The following is a 24,340-nucleotide window of genomic DNA, read 5'->3' on the forward strand; positions in this document are numbered from 1 at the left end:
CAGGGATATGGACAAATGGACCCAAGGTGGGTAAGTGGAGCTGAGGTAGAGATCAGTAATGATCTGACTGAATGGTGGAGTAGGCCCAAGGGGCTGAATGATATTCTCCAGTTCTAATAGCACAGTGGAGATATGGGGGCAGTAGGTACATCCATGGACAGTAAATTATCTTCTAGTAAAAGCACAGGAACCAGCTGCATGACGGGAAGTCACTGACTGAGTTAATACGGACACAAATCTCCCTCATACCTGGCCACTAATGAGGAAGAAATGTGCTATCAGGAGGGAGGAGAGCGTGCTTCTACATTCTTGTGGGATCCACGAAACCTGGCACCATCCTAAATTAGGAGGTGCAATCAGAGAGGTCCTATTCAAAGCTCTGTACACAACCTCTGCCCTTCAGCACACACAGATTGTGCTGTTAACATTGATTTACATAGAAATTACAAACCAGGTTGTTTGGCCCCACCAGCTTGTGTTCATCTTCCACATGAGCAGTCATCCTAATCCCAGGTTTCTACTCAAATTGTTTTCTGCAGGCACGGGTTACATTTGGATCTTTCACCTCGGAGTGTTTACTCACCGAGATGTTCCCTCCGGGAAGCATGTTATAATGTGGACTGATGGGTTGTGGAGTCACAGGGCTGTCAGGTGGGCCTTGTAATGGCAACCAGCGATCCAGGTAAAACAGGAGGGGGTGTTATTACAACATGTGAATGAAGGTTCAACAATAGTTACAAGACCCCAATATGATTTCCAGATAGCAATGGTGGAGTGTGCTTCTCCATTTAAAACACTCACTGCCAGTTTAGCTGCACAGGAGTGGCTGGACTCCCCCGCCCCCCTCCCCTCCCCTCTTTGTCCAGCCCCAGTTGGACAGCTGCCTCCCAGCACTAGTACAGTTGCTGTATGAAGGGTTGGCAGGGCCACTTATCTTACACTGTGCCTGAGCCCAGGTTGAGGGTGGCCACTGTGAGAAAAGTTGGATCTGCTCTCCAGCTAATGGTTTCCATCTACCATGTTGAGATTAGTGAGGAGTGTTGAACAGAGGACTCTCCCTTCCCAGTATCTCTTACCTTGTAAACTCAATGATAATATCAGCGCTGGTGTCTTGAACCTCTGTAAATGTTAAGGGAGTCACATCGCTCCATACCCTCACTGCTTCAGCAATGGTGCGTTGCACTTTCACTTTGCTCAGTTGCCAAGGAAATCGCACAATTCTAGAAAAAAAAAACTGATTGTTTATCGCAAAGTTGGCAGGGGGGAAAAAAAAAAAAAGTGGTGAGCGATTCAGTCAGACATACTGTAATCTCACTATTTTAATTTGTGTACAATTCATCATGAGCTACAAATTTGTAAACCTCAGACCCATTGGATGGAATTTTAACCTGGGTTACAGTTGATGAAGATAGCTGTAGACTGCAGGAAGACATCAATAGGCTCATCAGGTGGGCAGAACAGTGGCAAATGGAATTCAGTCAGGAGAAGTGCAAGATAAAGCATTTGGGGGGTGGGAGGCCTCCTGATAGCACATTTCTTCACAATAAAATTGGTAAGATACTGAGAAGTGTAGAGGAACAGAGGGACCTTGGAGTGCATGTCCACAGATCCCAGAAAATGGCTGGACAGAAAGGCATATGGGATGCTTGCCTTTATTTGCCAAGACATACAGTACAAGAGGGGGGAGGTTATACTGGAACTGTAGAAAACACTAGTTAGACTGCAACTAGAGAATTGCATACAGTTCTGGTCACTGTTACATTACAAGGAGGATGTGATCGCACTAGAGAGGGTCCAGAGAAGATATATGGGGAAGTTGTCAGAAATGGAGAATTTTAGCTACAAGGAAATATTGGATAGGCTGTGGTTGTCTTCTTTGGAAGAAAGGCGGCCAAGAGGAGATTTAATTGGGGTGTGTAAATTTATGAGGGGCCTGGATAGAGTGGATAGAAAGGACCTATTTCCCTCAGCACAAAGGTCAATAACCAGGGGACAGAGAGGGTGGTGGGGGTCTGAAACTCACTGCCTGAAAGTGTAGTAGAGGCAGAAACCCTCAACATATAAAAAAAAAAATACTTGGATAGACAGAGGTGCATAATCAACAGGAGCTACGGACCAAGAGCTGGAAAGTAGGATTACACTGGACAGCTCCTTCTCAGCCAGCACAGACAATGGGCTGAATGGCCTCCTGAGTCATGTATGTTTCTACGCAACACCCACATCCAATGGCTGTGGTCATTTCCCCCCACCCTATCCCACTGAGAAAGCAGACCTATAGCCCAACCAGCCACTCACTCATGTGAATATTCTTGTGTCACTACAAAACTTTACACTTTTTCCTACAGCTCCTACATGGTGCAACACCTGTGGCTTCAGCAGAGGTAGTGACAGGCTGCTCAGATCCCTCCCGGATTTGCTTGAACAGCATCTTCTGGGTTTGGGATCCCATGAGGGTCCAGCCAAGGAATGTTCCATCTACACCTGTGCAGGAGCAGACTCAGCCATCAGAAAACAAGGCAGCATGCCAGGTTCTGACTGCAGATGGTGGGAAGCAATGGATTAAAATGGGAATGAATTGAGTGAAATTCTCAATTCCACTATCATCTCTCATAGGCTAACCGTACTTCATTCTGATCACTCTGGTAGAGAGCAGCTTGATGCAGATCAGTGATGCACTGCAAGGCCAAGGCATCTGTCCATCTAGTTAAGTTGCCAGACATATTGGCATCCAGAATCTGCATGACCATGATCAAGGTTTGCATGAAAGGATTGCATTGAAGCCTACACTACAATCCCACACAATTTCCCCGGGGGAACAGCCTACACTACAATCCCACACAATTCCCCCGGGTGGAGCAGCCTACACTACAATCCCACACAATTCCCCCGGGTGGACAGCCTACACTACAATCCCACACAATTCCCCGGGGGGACAGCCTACACTACAATCCCACACAACCCCCCCGGGTGGACAGTTTACACTACAATTCCCCCACGTGGACAGCCTACACGACAATCCCACACAATTCCCCGGGGGGACAGCCTACACTACAATCCCACACAACTCCCCCGGGTGGACAGTTTACACTACAATTCCCCTGGGGGGGGGGGGGGGGGGGGGGACAGCCTACACGACAATCCCACACAATTCCCCTGGGTGGACAGCCTACACGACAATCCCACAATCCCCGGGGGGGGGGGGACAGCCTACACGACAATCCCACACAATTCCCCGGGGGGACAGCCTACACGACAATCCCACAATCCCCGGGGGGGACAGCCTACACTACAATCCCACACAATTCCCCGGGGGGACAGCCTACACGACAATCCCACACAATTCCCCTGGGTGGACAGCCTACACTACAATCCCACAATCCCCGGGGGGGACAGCCTACACTACAATCCCACAATCCCCGGGGGGACAGCCTACACGACAATCCCACACAATTCCCCTGGGTGGACAGCCTACACTACAATCCCACAATCCCTGGGGGGACAGCCTACACTACAATCCCACACAATTCCCCTGGGTGGACAGCCTACACTACAATCCCACAATCCCTGGGGGGGACAGCCTACACTACAATCCCACACAATTCCCCTGGGTGGACAGCCTACACTACAATCCCACAATCCCAGGGGGGACAGCATACACTACAATCCCACACAATTCCCCTGGGTGGACAGCCTACACGACAATCCCACACAATTCCCCTGGGTGGACAGCCTACACGACAATCCCACAATCCCCGGGGGGGGGGACAGCCTACACGACAATCCCACACAATTCCCCGGGGGGACAGCCTACACGACAATCCCACAATCCCCGGGGGGGGGGGACAGCCTACACTACAATCCCACACAATTCCCCGGGGGGACAGCCTACACGACAATCCCACAATCCCCGGGGGGACAGCCTACACTACAATCCCACAATCCCCGGGGGGGGGACAGCCTACACGACAATCCCACACAATTCCCCTGGGTGGACAGCCTACACGACAATCCCACAATCCCCGGGGGGACAGCCTACACGACAATCCCACACAATTCCCCTGGGTGGACAGCCTACACGACAATCCCACAATCCCTGGGTGGACAGCCTACACGACAATCCCCGGGGGGACAGCCTACACGACAATCCCACACAATTCCCCTGGGTGGACAGCCTACACTACAATCCCACAATCCCCGGGGGGACAGCCTACACTACAATCCCACACAATTCCCCTGGGTGGACAGCCTACACGACAATCCCACACAATTCCCCTGGGTGGACAGCCTACACGACAATCCCACAATCCCCGGGGGGGGGACAGCCTACACGACAATCCCACACAATTCCCCGGGGGGACAGCCTACACGACAATCCCACAATCCCCAGGGGGGGGGGGGGGACAGCCTACACTACAATCCCACACAATTCCCCGGGGGGACAGCCTACACGACAATCCCACAATCCCCGGGGGGACAGCCTACACTACAATCCCACAATCCCCGGGGGGGACAGCCTACACGACAATCCCACACAATTCCCCTGGGTGGACAGCCTACACGACAATCCCACAATCCCCGGGGGGACAGCCTACACGACAATCCCACACAATTCCCCTGGGTGGACAGCCTACACTACAATCCCACACAATTCCCCTGGGTGGACAGCCTACACGACAATCCCATAATCCCCGGGGGGGGGGACAGCCTACACTGCAATCCCACACAATTCCCCTGGGTGGACAGCCTACACGACAATCCCATAATCCCCGGGGGGACAGCCTACACGACAATCCCACGCAATTCCCCCGGGGGGACAGCCTACACTACAATCCCACACAATCCCCGGGGGGGACAGCCTACACTACAATCCCCGGGGGGGACAGCCTACACGACAATCCCACGCAATTCCCCGGGGGGACAGCCTACACTACAATCCCACGCAATTCCCCCGGGGGGACAGCCTACACTACAATCCCGCACAAGTCCCCCGGGGGGACAGCCTACACTACAATCCCACGCAATTCCCCTGGGGGGACAGCCTACACTACAATCCCACGCAATTCCCCTGGGGGGACAGCCTACACTACAATCCCACGCAATTCCCCCGGGGGGACAGCCTACACTACAATCCTGCACAATTCCCCCGGGGGGACAGCCTACACTACAATCCCACGCAATTCCCCCGGGGGGACAGCCTACACTACAATCCCACGCAATTCCCCGGGGGGGACAGCCTACACTACAATCCCACACAATTCCCCCGGGGGGACAGCCTACACTACAATCCCACGCAATTCCCCCGGGGGGACAGCCTACACTACAATCCCACGCAATTCCCCGGGGGGGACAGCCTACACTACAATCCCACGCAATTCCCCCGGGGGGACAGCCTACACTACAATCCCGCACAATTCCCCCGGGGGGACAGCCTACACTACAATCCCACACAATTCCCCCGGGGGGACAGCCTACACTACAATCCCACAATCCCCGGGTGGGGGACAGCCTACACCACAATCCCACAATCCCCGGGGGGGGGGGACAGCCTACACTACAATCCCACACAATTCCCCCGGGGGGACAGCCTACACGACAATCCCACAATCCCCGGGGGGGACAGCCTACACGACAATCCCACGCAATTCCCCGGGGGGACAGCCTACACTGCAATCCCACGCAATTCCCCGGGGGGACAGCCTACACTACAATCCCACGCAATTCCCCGGGGGGACAGCCTACACTACAATCCCACGCAATTCCCCGGGGGGACAGCCTACACTACAATCCCACGCAATTCCCCGGGGGGACAGCCTACACTACAATCCCACGCTGTTCGCCTCTGTACCGAGAGTAATCTCCTACTTGTACGTCAAATCGGTTTTGTTCCACCGTTCTCCCGCGATCACAAAGCGTCTCGTCCTTTTGGTGTTGGCATGCCAGATATATTTCACAGACGGAAGATCAGGAACACCACAGCGGCGAGGGTTCAGATTTATCCAGGCGTTCTTGTGGAATTCATACTCCGTTGGCATAAACAGATCCTTGCGGAGGGGCAATAATTGCCATCTCTCAGTCCTCTGCTTGGGAATGTGGTGAAGTACCTGCCGCCAATCCTGGAAAGTTAATGAACTGAGCGTTAGTTTGACTTCTTGTTAAAAAAAGGAAGTTTTTTTTTGGAAACAAGTGGACTTCATTATTTGGAGATTGTCCTCAGAGCATAGAATGCTGGGGAGACATTTATTAGAAGTATGCAAAATTATGAGAAATGTTAATGGTTTCCAGTGGAGGGGGGGGGGGGGTTGAGGAAAGGGGTCAGTAACCAGATTCAAGATAATAGGGCAGAAAAAAAAACGACCAGTGGGGAGATGAGGAGAAATATTTTTATTGTGGTTGTTCTAGTGAACTGAAATGCAGTGTCTGAAAGGGCAGTTGAATCAGGTTCAATAGGAACTGGATAAATACTTGAAAAAAAATCTGAAGGCCAAGGGGAAAGAGCAGGGAATGTGAATAATTGGATAGCTTTTAAAAAGGAACTGGCAAAGGTGTGATGGATTGCAATGGTCTCATTCTGTGTTGCATCATTCTATGAAAAGCATTACATTTCAAGGACAGGTTCCATATCTAGGCTTGTATTCCTCGAGTATACAGGATTAAAGGGTGATCAAATGGAGGCGTTTCAGCTGATTAAAGGAGTTATTCACAAATAGTTTCTCCCCATTTCGTCTGGAGGGGGAAATCCAGGACCAAGTGGCATAATCTCAACATTAGAGCTAGACTGTTCAGGGTGATGTCAGCAAGCACTGCAACACACTAAGGGCAGTGGAAACAGGAACTCTGGGGGGAAAACAGCAGTTGAGGCTGGGGATTAATTGAAAACTTCAAAACTGAATTTAGGCAAGGATATCAAAGGGTTATGGAACCAAGGTGGAGAGATGGAGTTAATTGTAGATCAGCCATGTGATCTAACTGGGGTTGATGGCAGACAATGGCACTGCTGTGGAAATGCTGGATGCTGAGTGTAGAGTACAGAGTGGAAAGTGTTCCAGTTCCAACTCCTTTACAAATGCAGAAAATTTACCATGAGCAGTACAGGTTGAAGTTGATTGGCAATACTTGTCTTGGTTTCCTGAGTGGCAGAGGCAGGTTCAATTGAAACATTCAAATGGGAATTTGACTATTATCTGAAAAGAAAGCATGTGCAGGGTTATGGGGAGAAGGCAGGGGAATGGCACTAGGTGAATTGTTATTTGGACAGCTGGTGCAAACATGGGCTGAATGGCCTCCTCCTGAGCTGCAACAATTCTGTGACTCCTTCAGATAAGATGGAGCAGAGTGAGATATTTTTTACTTTCCCCCTGAACGAGGCCAGATAGTATCTCATTGTGCAAGTGTTTTGGCTCCTCATACACCAAATCTCTGACTACAGTGACTCATTGCAGATATAAACAGTTGAGTCAGAGCCAATTAAGTGACCATGTGGGAGAGCAGTACTGAGGGATTAATGACTCGCAGCCTCGACACAGCTTCATATGGACATACAGGTTTAGTTAGGTTTGGGCAAGTTATTGTGGGGTTGTAATCACAGGCCCTTGTGGTTGGTCTTTTCTCAACATGTGCTGTGATAGATTGTAAAATGCTGATGGCAGAATACTTAATAGAAGAAACCCAGTCAGGTCAGGAGACTGGACCCCCATTCCACATTCTTTACACCCTCAGCCTTCAAAGCACAGATTTGATGGGGTTTTCCTCAAGTCCTTCAAAAAAAGGTGCAATTTACTTTTAACTGATGCATGCAGTGTGGCTGCTTCACTGTTCAGTGTAGTTCACTAGCCTACATTCAGGCAGTCACTGTTTCAATCCCGTTCATTGCCTAGTTAGCAGACTGAAACCAGGGAGCCAGTTTCACTCTTAAACTACAAAGACCTATAATTATCCAAAAAAAAAATTTATACTCACAAAAGGTTAGTTGACCCACACTGGACATTATGTATATTTACATAATTCAATTTCATACTGGCTTATAAAGCATTCAAAAAAAGTTAAAAATTCATATTGAACTAAAGGTTTAAGATTAAGGCATGCAAGAAACAGCCCCCTTTTATTTCCCTTTACTATCCTCCTCCGTGACTTCTTCCCAGGCTCCAGTAACTAAAACCAGTTAGTGGCCATTATTGGCAAGTTGGCAGAGAGCCCAATCCTGCCCATATACCTGCCCTTCCAGCAGGAATCACTGGATATCAGGTATGTGATTTCGGCCCATGCTGCTGAGGCAGGTTTGTACAACTGCTACGGATAGCCCAGCTTTGAACACTCAGCAATAACACGAGTAAAAAGATGCAGCTTGGTAAAAGAGGGGAGATCCACGGCATGTTAAAAAAAGGAGGGAGGAAGGTCACGTGAGGTTTAATAGGACAAGATCATAAAATAGAAATCATGGATGGGAACCCAAGGGAATCTAATCTAAACTGCCTGTTTATTCATGTGCAGAATGAATGGAATATTGGGGAACTAGAGACTGGATTTTCAAATTGGGGTTAGGAACCTGTCACCCTGGATAATTTCCAGGTTCCAACCCTGTGCTACAACTGTGTCACTAATGTGATGCTACTTTGAAATGCAAATACCCCAATTGGGCTGGAGGTGAGCTCAGTGCCTAGTTAGTGGGGCCAAGTGGTGGTACAGTGGCGAGCACTGCAGCCTCACAGCTCCAGCAACCTGGGTTCAGTTCTGGGTACTGCCTGTGTAGAATTTGCAAGTTCTCCCTGTGACCACGTGGGTTTCCTCCCACAGCCAAAGACTTGCAGGTTGATAGGTAAATTGGCCATTGTAAATTACCCCTAGTGTAGGTAGGTGGTAGGAGAATGGTGGGGATGTGGGAGGGAATATAGGATTAATGGAGGATTAGTATAAATGGGTGGTTGTTGGTCAGCACAGACTCTGTGGGCCAAAGGGCCTGTTTCAGTGCTGTATCTAAATAAATCAAAAAAGTGTAACCAGGAGGGAGATGCCTGCAGAGCATGAGTGACAAATGCAGATGGCAGCCTGGCACAGCCTTGCAGAAGGGACCAGGCAATTCCTCCCTGGGTCAAAGGCCTCAACAAGCATGAAAGTAGCCAAATGGAAGGTTAAAAAAAAAAAGCAAAATTCCCAGCTCCTGAAATTTCAAGTTAAATAACACACCTTTACCTTCTGCCTGCTTTGAAGGCGACAGCTGTGAATGAACATGAACCAGACTGTTCAGTTATTTGAACTTTGAAAATTGCCTTTCCGCCCTCACCTGGCTTGTTAACAAGCTCCTCGAGGAGCTCAATGGGCCGTTAATTGGAGGCAGTCTCTCCATTTCTCCCCCTGCCCCCTTGAAAACCATGTTATGTCCTGGGATTGGCAGGATCCAGTGCTGCCCTCTGGGAATGCCATTTCCAAAACAGCCCCATATTGCTGCCTGACCCCACTGACAATTGAAACTCTGGGCCTAGAGTCAGTGATTAAAATAGAAAAGCAGAACACTGCAGCAGCTGGTTCAGGATTGCAGTAAAATATTTCTCGGTATAAAAGTTCCTGGAGGGATAGGGAAGGATGGGGGGGGGGCGGGGGGGTGGCAGGTGGGTGAAGTGGGTTAGAGCACAACAATTTTAATGGACTATCGCTACAATATATTAATGCAATAAAATGTCCCAAGGCACTTCACAGGAGTGTTTATATAAAAAAAGATTGACAGGTTTACATAAAGAGATGAGGTCAAAAGCTGGGTCAAAGAGGTAGGTTTTAAAAAGGAGTGTTGAAGGAAAGTGAGGTGGAGAGGTGTGGGGAGGATATTCTGGAGCTTGGAGCCTAGGCAACTAAAGACACAGGTGGAGCGATTAAAATCAGGGATGCTCAAGAGGCCAGAATTGGAGGAGTACAGATATCTGGGTGGTTATGGGGCTGGAGGAGATTAGAGATAGAGAGGGGTGACGCCGTGGAGCAATTGGAAAACAAGGATGAAAATTTTTTTAAAAAGCTAGACATTGCTTGACTGGGAGCCAGTGTAGGTCAGTGAGCACAGGGGTGATAGGTGAATGGGACTTGAGAGTTAAGGCACAAGCAGCAGAGTTTTGGATGACCTCAAGTTTATAGAGAGTAAGATGTGGGAGACCAGACAGCAGTGCATTGAAATAGTCAAGTCTAGAGGTAACAAAAGGCATGAATGAGGGTTTCAGCAGATGAGCTGACACAGGGATGAAGTCAGGTGATGTTATGGAGGTGGAAATAGGTGGTTGTTAGTGTTGTGGATATGTGGCTTCATCTCCAGGTCAATTAAGACAAGGTTGTGAACAGTCTATATAGTCTCAGACAGTTGCCAGGAAGAGGCCTGGAGTTGACGTACAAAGAGAGCGAGTCGGTTGGGATTATATTTGCTGGAGTTCAGAAGAGTGAGGGGGGACCTCAGAAACCTATAAACTTCTAACAGGACTTGACAGGGTAGATGCAGGAAGGATGTTCCCAATGGTGGGGGAGTCCGGAACGGGGGGTTATAGTCTAAGGATACGGGGTAAACCTTTCAGGACTGAGATGGAGAAATTTCTTCACCCAGAGTGGTGAGCCTGTGGAATTCACTACCACAGAAAACAGTTGAAGCCAAAACATTGTATGTTTTCAAGAAAGAATTAGATATAGCTCTTGGGTCTAAAGGGATCAAAGGGTATGGGGAGAAAGCAGGAACAGGTTACAGAGTTTGGTGATCAGACATGATAATGAATCGTGGAGCAGGCACAAAGGGCCAAATGGCCTACTCCTATTTATGTTTCTATGATAACTAGGGAATGGAGCTGGCTTCAGTCTTCCTGATATTTAACTGCAATTTCTATTCATTCAGTACTGGTGTCAGATAAGCAGTCTGAATTTAGCAACAGTGGAGGAGTTGAGAGGTGGTGGTGGAGTAGAGCTGAGTGCTATCAGTATGTGAAAACTAACTGCTTTTGGATGATGTTGGCAAGGGGCAGCATGCAGATGGGTAATAGGAGGGGGGTCAAGGATAGATCCTTGGGGGACACCACAGGTAATGGTGTGGGATCAGGAAGAGAAGCCATTGCAAGTGATATCTATCTAATCATAGCCAGAGTAAGAATTGAACCAGGTGACAGCAGTCTCACCCAGCTGGACAAGAGTGGAGGGGTGTTTGGAGGAGGATGGTGTGGTCAGTTGTGTCAGAGGCTGTAGATGGACAAGGGAAAGTTTCTGTCAGTCATAGAATGTCATGTGATTCTGATCAGAGCCATTTTGGTACTGTGGCAGGAGCAGAAACCTGATCGAAGGGATCAAGTTGATGATCAGGGTACTTGACTGGGAAAAAAAAATAAGAGATGAAGGATTGTGTTGCAATTAAAATGGAGAAACATTGGCAAATGTAATCTGATTACAATGGAAAAGGTCTTCAACAGGACGGGTGGGTGGGTGTCTGTCTGCACTCTAGAGGATCCAATAGTGCCCAGGAGCAGGAAAACCTGCTCTGTGGTGTTTGCCATTTCAGCTGGCTGTGCAAGATCCCATGGCACTATTTGAAGAGGTGGGTGTTCTCCTACTGCCTTGGCCAACAGTCATCTCAACCATTGCCACCAGGACACCTCAGGCTGGAGTTTTCAATCTACTAGTGGGTCAAGATGTTACATGCTCAATACTTACATTAAATTTAAAAAAAAAAACAGTACAGCAACACAGCTTACAGATATCAAGCTGGAGGCTAGAGGTATTTGGAGTAGGTGAGAGATCAGGGCTTCACTGGCTGAGAGGTGGTGGGAGGAGAAAGATATCTGGGGAAGAAGGATCTCAAACATTGTTACCAGGGGTACAATCCTATCCCTTTTGGCTCTACAAGGATAAGCTCAGTCCTTCCCTTTCATTAGGAGAAGTGACTGGATGGAAACTTCCATTAGAATGGCCCTGGGATCCTATCTGCATCATTAGGCAGACAGTTTGCATATTTGAGAGTGACCTCTGGGTCAGGCAGGAACATGGCTGCCTCTGAAAACTACAGCAAGTATTGCATAATTGAAGTCAATGTGAATTGGGGGTGGGTGCAGTGGGTGGAGGGGAAGAGATGAGAACTCAACTGGTTGGAGTCATACTAGCACAAAAAAAAAGGTAGTTGTTGGAGGTCAATCATCTCAGTTCCAGGACATCACTGCAGGAGTTCCTCAGGGTAATGTCCTAGGCCCAACAATCTCAATAATCTTCCCTCCATCATAAAAAAGGTCTGCACAATGTTCAGCAACATTCATGATGTTTCAGATACTGAAGCAGTCCATGGAGAAATGAAGCAACATTCAGACTTGGGCTGATGTGTGGCTCAAATGTTACTTGTTGCATAAGTGCCAGGCAATGACCATCTCCAACAAGAGAATCTAACCATCTCCCCATGACATTCAATGGCATTACAATTGCTGAATCCCCCAAACATCCTGGGAGTTACCACTGACCAGAAATTGAACTGGAAAAGCCATATAAATACAGTGGCTAAGAGCAGGTCAGAGGCTGCTGTGAATAACTCACCTCCTGTCTCCCCAAAGCCTGTCCACCATCTACAAGGCACAAGTCAGGAATGTGATGGAATACTCTTCACTGCCTAGATGGGTGCAGCTCCAACAACATTCAAGAAGCTTGACACTATCCAGGACAGAGCAGCCTGCTTGATTGGCACCCCATCCTCAAACAAACATTTACTCCCCCCACCAATGCACAGTAGCAGCAGTGTGTACCATCTACAAGATCCACTGCTGAATCTCACCAAGACTCCAACAGCACCTTCCAAACCCATGACCTCTACCTCCTAGAAGGACAAGGGCAACAAATGCATGAGAACACCACCACCAAGTTCCCCTCCAAGTCAATCATCCTGACTTGGAACTATATCACTGTTCCTTCACTGTTGCTGGGTCAAAATCCTGGAACTCCCCAACAGCACTATGGGTGTATCTACCCCACATGGACTGCAGTAATTCAAGAAGACAGCTCACCACCACCACCTTCTCAAGGGCAATTGGAGATGGGCAATAAACTCTGGCCCTACCAGCAATGTTCATATACCATGAACAAAGAACAACTTTTAACTCTGCTACTGTCCAGGTTCTGTCAGACAGAGAGTTAAAATTGCTACCCTAATGGGGGCTTGCTGCGAGGGGAGGAAAAAAGGCTGTGAGGTCTGGCAGTATTGAGGAACTGACATTGTGGTCATGTTATGCTTAAGCCTAAGAATCCTGGAGTGTGGCAGTACCTGAAGATGGGGAATTTAGCAGAGCAGGGAGGGTGGCTCCCAGGCCCAGATAGCATGGATGATTTAGGCCTTTTGCAGCCCTGAACAGGCATCTACACAAGGGAAGCTGGATTAAAGAGAAACACTACATCCTGCCCCTAACCTTATATCCACTTTGTCTGCCAGCATCCCTCAACCATGTACCAGATCCCCCTCCTAGAAATATCTCCACCAACTTCCCACTGGTGGGATTTGGTGCAGGTCACCATGCCTGCTGCTTCACTACTGTATGTTCACAAGAAGTGTAGTGTTCATCTCACTCAGAGGATGGGAACTACTCAGTGCTGGGCCAAAACTCATTAGTTTCAAAATTCAATTTTTACAACATTGAAGTAAAAATAAATGAGGAAAGGCACCACTACTCTTTACCTTGGTTCTTAGAATCATAGAAAGTTTAAAGCACAGAAAGAGGCCACTTGGCCCATTGTGTGCCAGCCAAAAAATGATCCACTTATTCTAATCCCACCTTGCAGCATTTGGTCCGTAGCCCTGCAGGTTATGGCACATGAGGTGCACATCCAGACTCCTTTTGAATAAGTTGAGGGTTTCAGCCTCAACTACCTTTTCAGGCAGTGAGTTCCAGACCCCCACCACCCTCTTGCTCTCTCCTTCAGCCTATTACACTTTACACTGTCTAAAAATGTACAGAATGCAAAAAGCTACATGATCAGAGCGCTAATTATCTTACCTCAGCTTTGGTAATTTAATTTAAATAGTTTGCTGATAAAAGACATGCAATGGGAAGGGCTATAAGCTTAAAATTCCAACTTTACTGAAGCGCATATACCTAAACACAATCCAAATTCAGCTCAGCCACAGAGGAAAAAATGTTATATCTAAGCCAGGCTTTGGAGAGGTTAAAGCTGTCAATGAATACCTTCACTAAAGTTTTTTTTTAAAAAAAAGAATCAAAAAAAGGACAATTTAATGGGCAATTTTAATGATGTAACCCTGAGTGAATGTTAGATATTACTCAGGACAAAAAAAAAAGTCATGGATAAAAAGAGATCTTCAAAAAGCAGTTTTGTTGGAACCCATTGGCCAGATTGCAAAATCATTGTAGAGTTTTCAAAGGCAAATCTTATTCTAAGTTTGGTCAGAAATGGACACTAGAAAAGAATGGACACAGGAAATCATGTTAGGCAGACAGGATGTGCATGCAGTGTTAACAGGGTAAGATTTCAACAGGAGTTCCCTCATCTCCCACCATAAGTGAAAGGAAGTAGACAGAAGGGCAGACAAACATCAATAGAAATCCAACAGCCCAGATAGATAATTTTATCATCCCCCCCCCCACCCCCACAGGGTTCCCACAAACCTTTCACTGAAGTTTTGGTGGATTATGAGGCAGATACAGGTGGGGATTTTCTCCCCCTGCTCTCTCTTCACCCCCCCCCCCCCCAAAAAAACATATTCCTTACACACAAATGGTAGATGAATAATCACTATGTGCAAGTTGGGAGAATAACTCTACCTTCAACCAAGTTATTAGTGATGGCAAGAAATACAACAATTAAACTAATTTTAGTTTTATTCTTTATTATACCTTACCAAAAGATTTTAGCAAAGGTTAAACAAAATTGGATTTTAAGACCTTCCCTACAAAATTTATGTTACTGAGCTTGCTGCTATTTATATTTTAACTGGAGATAAATGAACACAAGGAATGCAACTGGTCTAACCATTTAGAATACATCACAAAATTGAGTCAGTATGCAGCAACTCTAGTCCATAAGAAACTAGTCATTCCCCTCCAAGTCCATTCCTACTCACTGAATTCTTCCCCTGGCAGAACGAAGAACAGATCAGTTGATGATCTCAGTGCAGTGCTTGCCCTTTACTCACTAAAATAAAAGCAAAATACTGCGGATGCTGGAAATCTGAAATAAAAACAAGAAATGCTGGAACCACTCAGCAGGTCTGGCAGCATCTGTGGAAAGAGAAGCAGAGTTAACGTTTCGGGTCAGTGTTCCGAAGAAGGGTCACTGACCCGAAACGTTAACTCTGCTTCTCTTTCCACAGATGCTGCCAGACCTGCTGAGTGGTTCCAGCATTTCTTGTTTTTATTGCCCTTTACTCATACGACTCACCTACAAGTAACTACACACCAAAAGTCATTTATTGGCTGTAAAGCACTTGAGTGTTCAAGGAGGAGAAAGGTGCTATACAAATGCAGAATCTTTACATTCCACACCACATCAATTCACCATTACACATCGCCTTCTACTGGTGGATGTACAGCACTAACTTCAGATCACAGCTTGCAGCTGTGACAAAAGGCACAATATTCAAATCTATTGACTCACTGATTGCTGGCAGTTTGTCATCTGAGGCAGACTCAGAGTCTGTGCTGTTGATACAACTATGATGGGGCAAACAGTAGAGGGTCTATAATTGTCTCCAGGAACTATTATGGGGAGGAGAATGAGTAAGCAGTGTTGTCAGATTCATTATGGCATAGAAGGCAGCCATTCAGCCCTTGAGTGCATGTGTACACAGACAGATAGACTTTCAGAAAGAAATGCCATACGGAGACTGAATGACTGGCCCGTGCAGTCAGAAATACAGGCTATAGCTACAAAGGAACAGCTGGATTATCTCAAACAAAGAAGATGGAAGTCAATGGGCAAAAAGGGATACCAAAGGGGTGGGGGAGTCAGAAAAAAAAAAACTAGTGAGTGAGTGTTGGGATTTTAAAAAAGTGAAGAGAAAGAATGGGCTAGTGCTCTGGAGTCAGATTGTGATGGGTTAAGATAGGGTGGAGAATACAATCCTTGGTGATGAAGGAATGAATTAGGTGTTTTAGCAGGTGGTTGGGTGGGGAAAGCAGGCTTTAAAAAAAAAAAAATAATTAAAATTAGTTATAGAAGCAGGATATCAGCCCACCAAATTTAACTAGCAGGGACAGAATTGAGAGTTAGTAACAGACTGCATTTTGGCTCCCACCAGAATTCAAATCAGTTAGTTTAGTTGAAATCAAAAAGGAGGTAGTTTCAGCTCTCCAGAGATTATGTTGGACAGGCAATGTGACAGCTTGAGGGTTATGAAAGTGTCAGTCATTACAGCACAGGAGGAGGTTATTCAGCCCATCAGGTCCATGCTGGCTCTGTAGAGCAATCCAGTCAGTCCCATTCCCCCACTCTATTCCTGTAGCCCTGAAAGTTCATTTCCCTCAGGTGCCCATTCAATTTCCTCTTGAAATCATTGATCGTCTCTGCTCCCACCACCCTTGTAGGCGGAGCGTTCCAGGTCATTATTACACACTGCGTAAAAATGTTCTTCCTCACGTCCCCCTTGCATCTGTTGCCCAAAATTGATGGATCCTGAGCTTGGAATGCAATGGAGATCATTCATAGGGAGGGACTGAGGATGTAGTCTTGGCTATAGCTGGCCAGACAGTACAGAAACAAGAATGAACTCATAGGGATCACGTGAGCTGTGGGTGATTGTGTAAAATGGGGTATATGGGATCTGCTGCCTTATATACACCCCTTATTTTCCACTGCAGTTTAAGTCACAATGGCCTTGAGCCACTGTTGTGAATTCATCACCTTCCTGGGTTCTATTCATTGAATATCCATTTCTTTGCCCAATACCTTTTCAAATAAGATAGTGGGTGGACAGCTTGATCTTCAAATCACTGGCCCCCACCATTGTGAGCCAGGATGGCCCATACACCAGACAAAACTCTGACTCCTTACCACCAGCCCCCCCCCCCCAACATTGGTTATCTCCCTTGTCTAGACTTGGAACTTATCAGACTAGAACAGAGATCCTCACTATAGCAGGGTTAAACTTGGTCATACAGATGTTAGAGTTGTCCAATCAACTCCGTACAATTGTGTACATCACTACAAATAGCTGCAGTGTTCAGAATGGGCAATTAGGAAAACAGTAACCTCAACATTCTTGTGGTGAAAATAAATTTCTGCATTTCAGCTGAACACATCAAACCACATAAACACACCAATGAAAGCTGGAGCCTGGCCAGGGGACGGAAAATTCCATTCAAACCAAACACAATGATAACAAGAAAACATGCAGTCGGATGTTTAAAAATTGTATCTGAAATGGGATGACCAGAGTGGAGGATAAAACGATGACACTGGCACAAAAAGGAGATAACAATGGTTTTGCTTTCCAAATTGCACAAAAAGTACTATTTTCATTACTTCCCAAATTAAAATAATTTACAAAAATTGTAATTAGTTTTGCTTGCTCCATATTTATGGAACAGATTCCATGTAACTCATGAGTTAAGTCATGTAATGTTGAAAATTAGAAGTTTAGAATGTGCTTAATTTGTTTTCTCACCAACCCTGATCAAGGAGCCAAAACCCAACATGAATGAAAAGTTGCTAGTTAACCAATGCGCGGCACAATTCTTTTCCAAGTGCAAGCTTTCCTTTTAAAAAGGAAAAAAACTTTAGCAAACTTCATTTTCTAAAGCTCATGTCTTGTTTGTATATAGAAAGACAGACTTGCATTTCTCTAGCATCTTTCACGACCCCAGAATGTCCCAAAGCACTTTACAGCCAATGACGTACTTTGAGTGTAGTCACATTTGTTATATAGGAAACACAACTGCCAATTTATATACAGCAAGTTCCCACAAACCGCAATGACAATTTGTTTTTTAAAAAAAAAAAAGAGATATTGGTTGATGGGTAAATATTGGCCAGGGCACAGGAGAACGCCTTTGCTCTTCAAAGAGTATGGTGGAACCTTTTACATCCACCTGAAAGGGCCTCAGTTTACAGTCTCATCCAAAAGATGACTTTTCCAACAGTGCAGCATTCCCTCAGTCCTGCACTAGAGTATCAGGAGTACAGTGAAGTGAGACTGATGGAGATAAATAGAGCAGTGGCAGAGGAGGCCAGAGACCAGGAATGACAGCCGAGTGAGACTGATGGAGATGAACAGAAGGTTTGAGAAGAAAAAAAAAGTTCAGGAAAAAGACAGTGTGACTGAGAAAAAAAAGATAAGTGATTGGTTAGTGAGTATTTCTCTTCCCTCTCTAAAAGAGGGCATTGGTTTGAATTAGAAACCTGGAAATCAAAAATTTCAATTGGTGTCAAGTATGTCAGTAAGTAAACTGACAAGTACTACTAGCACAGAGCAGGTCTACAAGCATTATTTAAAATTAACTCAGGGTACTAACTAGATTCTAAAAAAGAGGGAAGAGTTTAATAAAAAAAAATTCAGATATGCAGCTGAGATCTGTTACTTGCAATTTCTACACCATGTGGGAACATCAGGACACTTCATGTGCCCTGGGTAACCATGTTGCAGGAAGTGTCTTCAGCTTGAACAGCAGGTGGAGTCACTGCAAAACATCAGGGAACAGAAGAGTTTGGAGTATTGTGTGCAGTTCTGGTTGCTGCACTACAGGAAAGATGTGATTAAGCTAGAGGGTACAGAAAAGGATGTTGCCTGATTTGGAGGGCTTGAGTTATAAAGAGAGATTGGATAGGCTGGGTCTGTTTTCCCTGGAGCGAAGGAGGCTGAGAGGGGACATGATAGAGGTATATAAAATTGAGAGGCATAGATAGGGTAGCTAGTCAGAGTCTGTTTCCCATGGTAGGGGTGACTAAAACTAGAGGGCATAGATTTAAGGTGAGAGGGAGGAGGAGGTCTAAAGGGGATCAAAAGGGTAAATTTTTCACAAAGAATAGTGGGCATCTGGAATGTGCTGCCTGAGGTGGTGGAGGCAGGAACAGTAGCAACATTTAAGAGGCATCTGGACAGGTACCTGAATAAGCAAGACAGAGGGATATGGAAGTAATGCAGGCAGGTGGGATTAGTATAGATAGGCATTATGGTTGTCATGGACTCGGTGGGCTGAAGGGCCTCTTTCTATGCTGTATGACTGACTCTACATGTCAGTATCAATGAAAGATAATAGGTATTACAGTCCTTCAGTCAGATATTCAGATGAAGTTAAAAGTAGGACCTCAAAAGGTAGTAATCTCTGGATTATTCCTAGTGCCAGGTCCTACCAAAAGTACAAATAGGGAGATAGAGGATCAATGTGTGGCTTGAGGCTTGATGAAAGAGCGAGGCCTTCAGATTCTTGCAGCATTGCTACCAGTTCTGCAGTAGGAGACAACTATTCAGAAAGAGACCAGTTGTAACGCAACAGGACTGGGACCAATGTCTTTGCCACTCACTATTCAAAGATACAAGGTGTTCAGATAAAATAGGATAGGATAATAGGGAGGTAGGGTGGTAGTACCAATTAGGGAAGACATTGTAGTGTTGGAAAGAGTACATCCTTGAGGAGGAAAGGCCAGACTCCATTTGGTTAGAGTTCAAAAGCAAGAAGGTTTGATAACACACTGGGGTTATTCTGTAGGTCTCCAACTATTGAGATAGGGGGAGCAAATCACAGATGTGCTAGAACTATATATAAGTGGTGATATTGGGGGACTTTAATTAGCCAAATATCAATTGGGATAATGTTGGAGTAAAATGGTAAAGGTGGAGTGGAATGAATATCTGAAATGTGTTCATGAGGACTTCCTTGATCAGTAGGTTCTTGGTCAAAGTAGGGAGGAGGCATTGCTGGATCCAGTGCTGGGGAATGAGGTGGACCAAATGTCTGTGGGGGTAAAATTGTTTTACTAGGAGTAGAGACATTGAAAGTGAGTTATGGCTTAGAGTTATGATTGTATCACAAGGTTTAGATTAGCAGTGGGGAAGAGCAAGGAAGATTCTAAAGTAGAACCTCTAAATTGGAAGAGGGCAAACCTCAATGGGATGAGGGGATCCAGCCAGGGCTACATGGAATCACATGCACACAGAAGGGATAGGGAGAGGCAATACAGACTGAATGCCCATTTCTAAAGTGTGTGCAGGGACAGAAGGATCTGGGGTTCATGTGAATCTTTGAAGGTGGCAGGACGTATTGAGATTAGCAAAGCATATGGGATCTTGGGCTTCAAAACTAGGAGGTACAAGAACAAAAGCAGGGAACTTACACTGAACCTTTATGAAGTTTTGGTTAGGCCACAACTAGAGTATTTCATCCAGTTCTGGTTACCATACTTCAGGAAGGATGCAAACATTTGAGGGTAGAGAGGAGATTTACTAGAATTGTTCTAGAGATAAGGGATTTTAGCAACAGGGGTAGGTTGGAGAAGCTGGGGGTTGTTCTCCTTGGAGCAAAGGAGATTGAGGGGAGATTTGAGAGAGGTGTACAAGATTATGACAGGTTTGAAGAGGGTAAACAAATGAGATGGTACAAGGAATAGCAGACAGATTTAAGGTCTTTGGGCAAAAGGATGCAGGGGAATGAGGGAGAGAATTTTTTAAAATAAATGCAGCAAGTGATATTGACCTGGAACTCACAGTCCAAGAGGGTGGTGGAAGTGGAGATGAATGATTTCAAAAGAAGATTGGATGGGCACTTGAGGGAAATAAACTTGGCAGGGCTATGGGGCCAGAACCAGGGAATGACTGATTGGGGTGCTCTACAAAGAGTTGGCATGGACTCGATGGGCTGAATGTCTATGACATTTTTATCTCCATCCCTCCTCCCTTTGAGGAATCATTTAACTCTCTTCATTCAGAAGATCCAATTAATAGAAAATGTAGAATTAGAAAGCAAAATGTGATTGATATTTTTTAAAAAGAAACAAAAATCAGTTACCAGAATCAAATCTCAAAACATTGACTCTGCCCCAGAATCTTGCTAAAGAATGGCAAGAAAACAAAAAGGTCAGCAATTGGATGAAAAGGGCATTGTGGATTCAGCAAGACCCAGGCACTGGGTTAAAAAGAGCCATGTCCTGCCCAGTCAACTCTACAAAGTCCTCCCCACTACCATCTGGTGACTTCTGTCTAAATTGGAAGAGCTGTCCCACAGACCAAACAGGCTGACAGGTATGATTCAGTGAGTATGACTTACTATGAATGACCCAGATACCTCCTCCACCATCCCTAGTTATGTCTTGACCCACCTGAGATGGTAGAGTGGTATACAGTCAGGGGTGGGAGAAGTAGCCCTAAGAGCACTCAGTCTCATGGCATCAGGTCAAACATGGGCTAAGAAACCTCGTGCTGATTACCACCTACTGCCCTCCCTCAGCTGATGAGGCAGAACTCCATGTTGAGCACCACTTGGAAGATGCAGAGCAGCAAGTGCACAGAATGTACTGAGTGCAGGACTTCAGTTCCCAGAGTTCCCACAGAGTGGCTCGGCAGCACCACTACTGACTGAGCTCTGAAGGGCATATCTGCCACACTGGGCCTGCAGCAGGTGGTGAGAACACCAAGGGAAAATTCTATTTGCTCTCATCCTTGCCAATCTACCAGTCACAGATACACATCCATGACTGTACTTGTAGGAGTGACCACAGCATTGTCTGTGGAGATGAAATTCCATCAGAGGACAACTCTCCATTGTGTTGTGTCTGGCACTATGACTGTGCCAAATGGGAGAGTCAGGACATGACAGCTTAAGGGCAATTAGGGAAGTGCAATAATTGTCAGTCTTGCCAGTGAGACCCACAACCAGTAAATGAGTTAGGAAAAAAAAACTATGAGATAGTTGCTGAGCTTTGTTTTTATACCACGAGTACCTTAATTTGCAGCTATGGTCCCTCCGTCAGTAAATTTTCAAGAGTACAGTCAACTAAGGGCTCGGAATGCAGAAGGTTTTGTTTTAATTTGCTGTTGTGCCAAAAGCTGTGAGTCAGAAAGACAGGGTCGAAGCGTGGACATGCTTGTAGTTGTTCCATTCTGAACCACCCACCTGAATTGGTGAAAGCCAGGGTTACTCATGAGCATCAAGCTGCTCCATGTTGTTTACCAAAGGTAAAAATTTTGGCAAGTTGAATTGACTTGCTGTCAGACTTGAGGGGAAGAAAGTGTGCCAACAGAAACAGAGATAGAATCAAAAAGAATCTTACAGAACTCAAGGAGGCCATTTGGCCGGCTATACCTGTCATGGCTTTTTGAAAGCTGTCCAATTTAATCCCACAACCCAGCTTTCCCACCCCCACCCCCCTGCAAATTAGTTTTCTTCACCAGCTGCCTTGTGAAAGTTCCTATTGAATATGATTCCACCACCCTGTCAGATAGTCCATTCAGATCATAACTCATAATTCCTCATTTGCCCTCTAGTTCTTCTACCAATTATTTTAAACCTAATGACACCCAGTTACCAAACCACTTGCCAGAAGCAGCAGCTTCTCCCTACTTGCTTGATCAAAACTCCTTATAAAATTTTGAATAACTACTTAAGACAGACTTTCATGACCAGACAGCTCAAAACACCTTACAGTCAATGAAGTACTTTTGTAGTGTAGTCACTGTCGTCATGTAGGAAACATAGCAGCCAGTTTTCACACAGCAAGCTCCCACAAACAGTAATGAGATAATGACCAGAAAATCTGTCATTGTGATGTTGATTGAAGGATAAATATTGACCAGGAGGAGAGCAGAGAGAACTCCCCTGTTCAGCATAGTGCCATTGGATCTTTTACATCCACTTGAGGTATCAGATGAGCCCTCCATTTAACCTCTCATCCAAAAAGAGAGCCTCTGACAGTACAGCACTAGATTGTCAGCCTAGACTTGAGCTCCATTCCTAGAGCAGGACATGAACCCACAACCTTCTGACTCAGCTGAGGATGCTACCAACTGAACCACAGATATACCCTCTCCAAAGTCTGACATCCTTCCTAAAGTGTGGTGCCCAGCATTGTACACAGTTGAGTGATTTGTAAAGGTTTAGCATGAATCCCTTGTTTTTGTGTCCAATGTCCCTATTTACAAAAGCTTAACCTTGTCCTGCCACTTAAGAATTTGTGATCATTATGAGTGCAGGACTTTGTGACAAACTTTTAAAAGTCAGTTTTTAAACACATAAAATGGAGTCAGAAGTCAGATGACCTCACATCCACTCTGCTCAAGGAGCAGTGAGAAATCTTGGTTACCAAGACACAGGCCAAAGACAGTTTTTCAAAGAGGCTGCAGAGGTAAACACTGAAAACAATGGGTTTCACCCTCCCAGACATTTGGGTTGTAGACAAGGAGTCAGTGATTGAGGATGCAAATGTACCAGGCAGCTGTTTACACTGAGAAACAGAAGGCCCAGGTGGTTTAGTCAAAACCACAATACTGGATTTTACGTATTGGAATAAGCCATTAACATTTGATTCCAGATAAATTTAAGATTTTCCGAAGGCAGACAGGCTGTATAGAAGACCAGCAGTGGAAGCCTCAGAGCAGGCTGTAAGAAAGGAAGGAGAGACCACAAGTTGAGGTTTGCAAAGTAGCAACATTGCCTTATTCCCAGACAAGCAGGTCTAATGTGCTCAGGAAAGTTAGCAATGAGGACATTGACTTTGAAAAAGACTGGGTGATCCAACCCACTGCAACTGGGAAGAGTTTGGGACTTTTAACCATTAAGGTTTCACCAAAGAGGGCTGGGTAACAAATAAGTGTAGTGTGAGGTTAAGTATTTTAATTACAATTCAGGATATCAGCTAACAAAGTACTATTTAGTTAATGAGGAATTTTTAGTTTTGTCGTCAAGTCTTAAAACGTGAAATCTTGTATAATTAGAGTCATAGAGAGATACAGCACTGAAACGGGCCCTTCAGCCCACTAAGTCTGTGACGACCAACAACCACCCATCTATACTAATCCTACATTAATCCCATATTCCCACCATTCTCCTACCTACACTAGGGGCAATTTATAATGGTCAATTTACCAATCAACCTGCAAGTCTTTGGCTGTGGGAGGAAACCGGAGTACCCAGTGGAAACCCACGCAGACCTTGCAAACACCGCACAGGCAGTACCCAGAACCGAACCCGGGTCACTGGAGCGGTGAGGCTGCGGTGCTAACCACTGCGCCGCCCTTTAAATTGATCTGGGGCTTCATCTCAGGAGGTCATAGTATGCACTCCCAGGTCCCTCAGCTCACCCCACCCATCAGAATACTTTTAGATTATCCTGCCTCTCCATATTGTTCTTCCCAATGTGGATCATTTCACCCTTAAATTGCATCTGCCAGAAATCTACCCTTTTCACCAATTTG

The 24,340-nt window shown here is 45.8% G+C and overlaps 1 protein-coding gene across 1 annotated transcript in view; it reads right to left on the bottom strand.

Annotated features, from left to right (window-relative positions):
• mmp11a (matrix metallopeptidase 11a) overlaps positions 1 to 24,340 on the bottom strand; it is a 66,077-nt gene that overhangs the window by 36,489 nt on the left and 5,248 nt on the right. Inside the window, exons 2-3 of the mRNA XM_068055466.1 lie at positions 5,863 to 6,113; positions 1,077 to 1,220 (exon numbers count right to left, since the gene is read on the bottom strand). Of these exons, the coding sequence (XP_067911567.1) occupies positions 1,077 to 1,220; positions 5,863 to 6,113 (395 nt within the window). The remainder of the gene's footprint in view (positions 1 to 1,076; positions 1,221 to 5,862; positions 6,114 to 24,340) is intronic.

Source organism: Heterodontus francisci, chromosome 23, assembly GCF_036365525.1.
Source record: "Heterodontus francisci isolate sHetFra1 chromosome 23, sHetFra1.hap1, whole genome shotgun sequence".
Lineage (NCBI taxonomy): Eukaryota > Metazoa > Chordata > Chondrichthyes > Heterodontiformes > Heterodontidae > Heterodontus > Heterodontus francisci.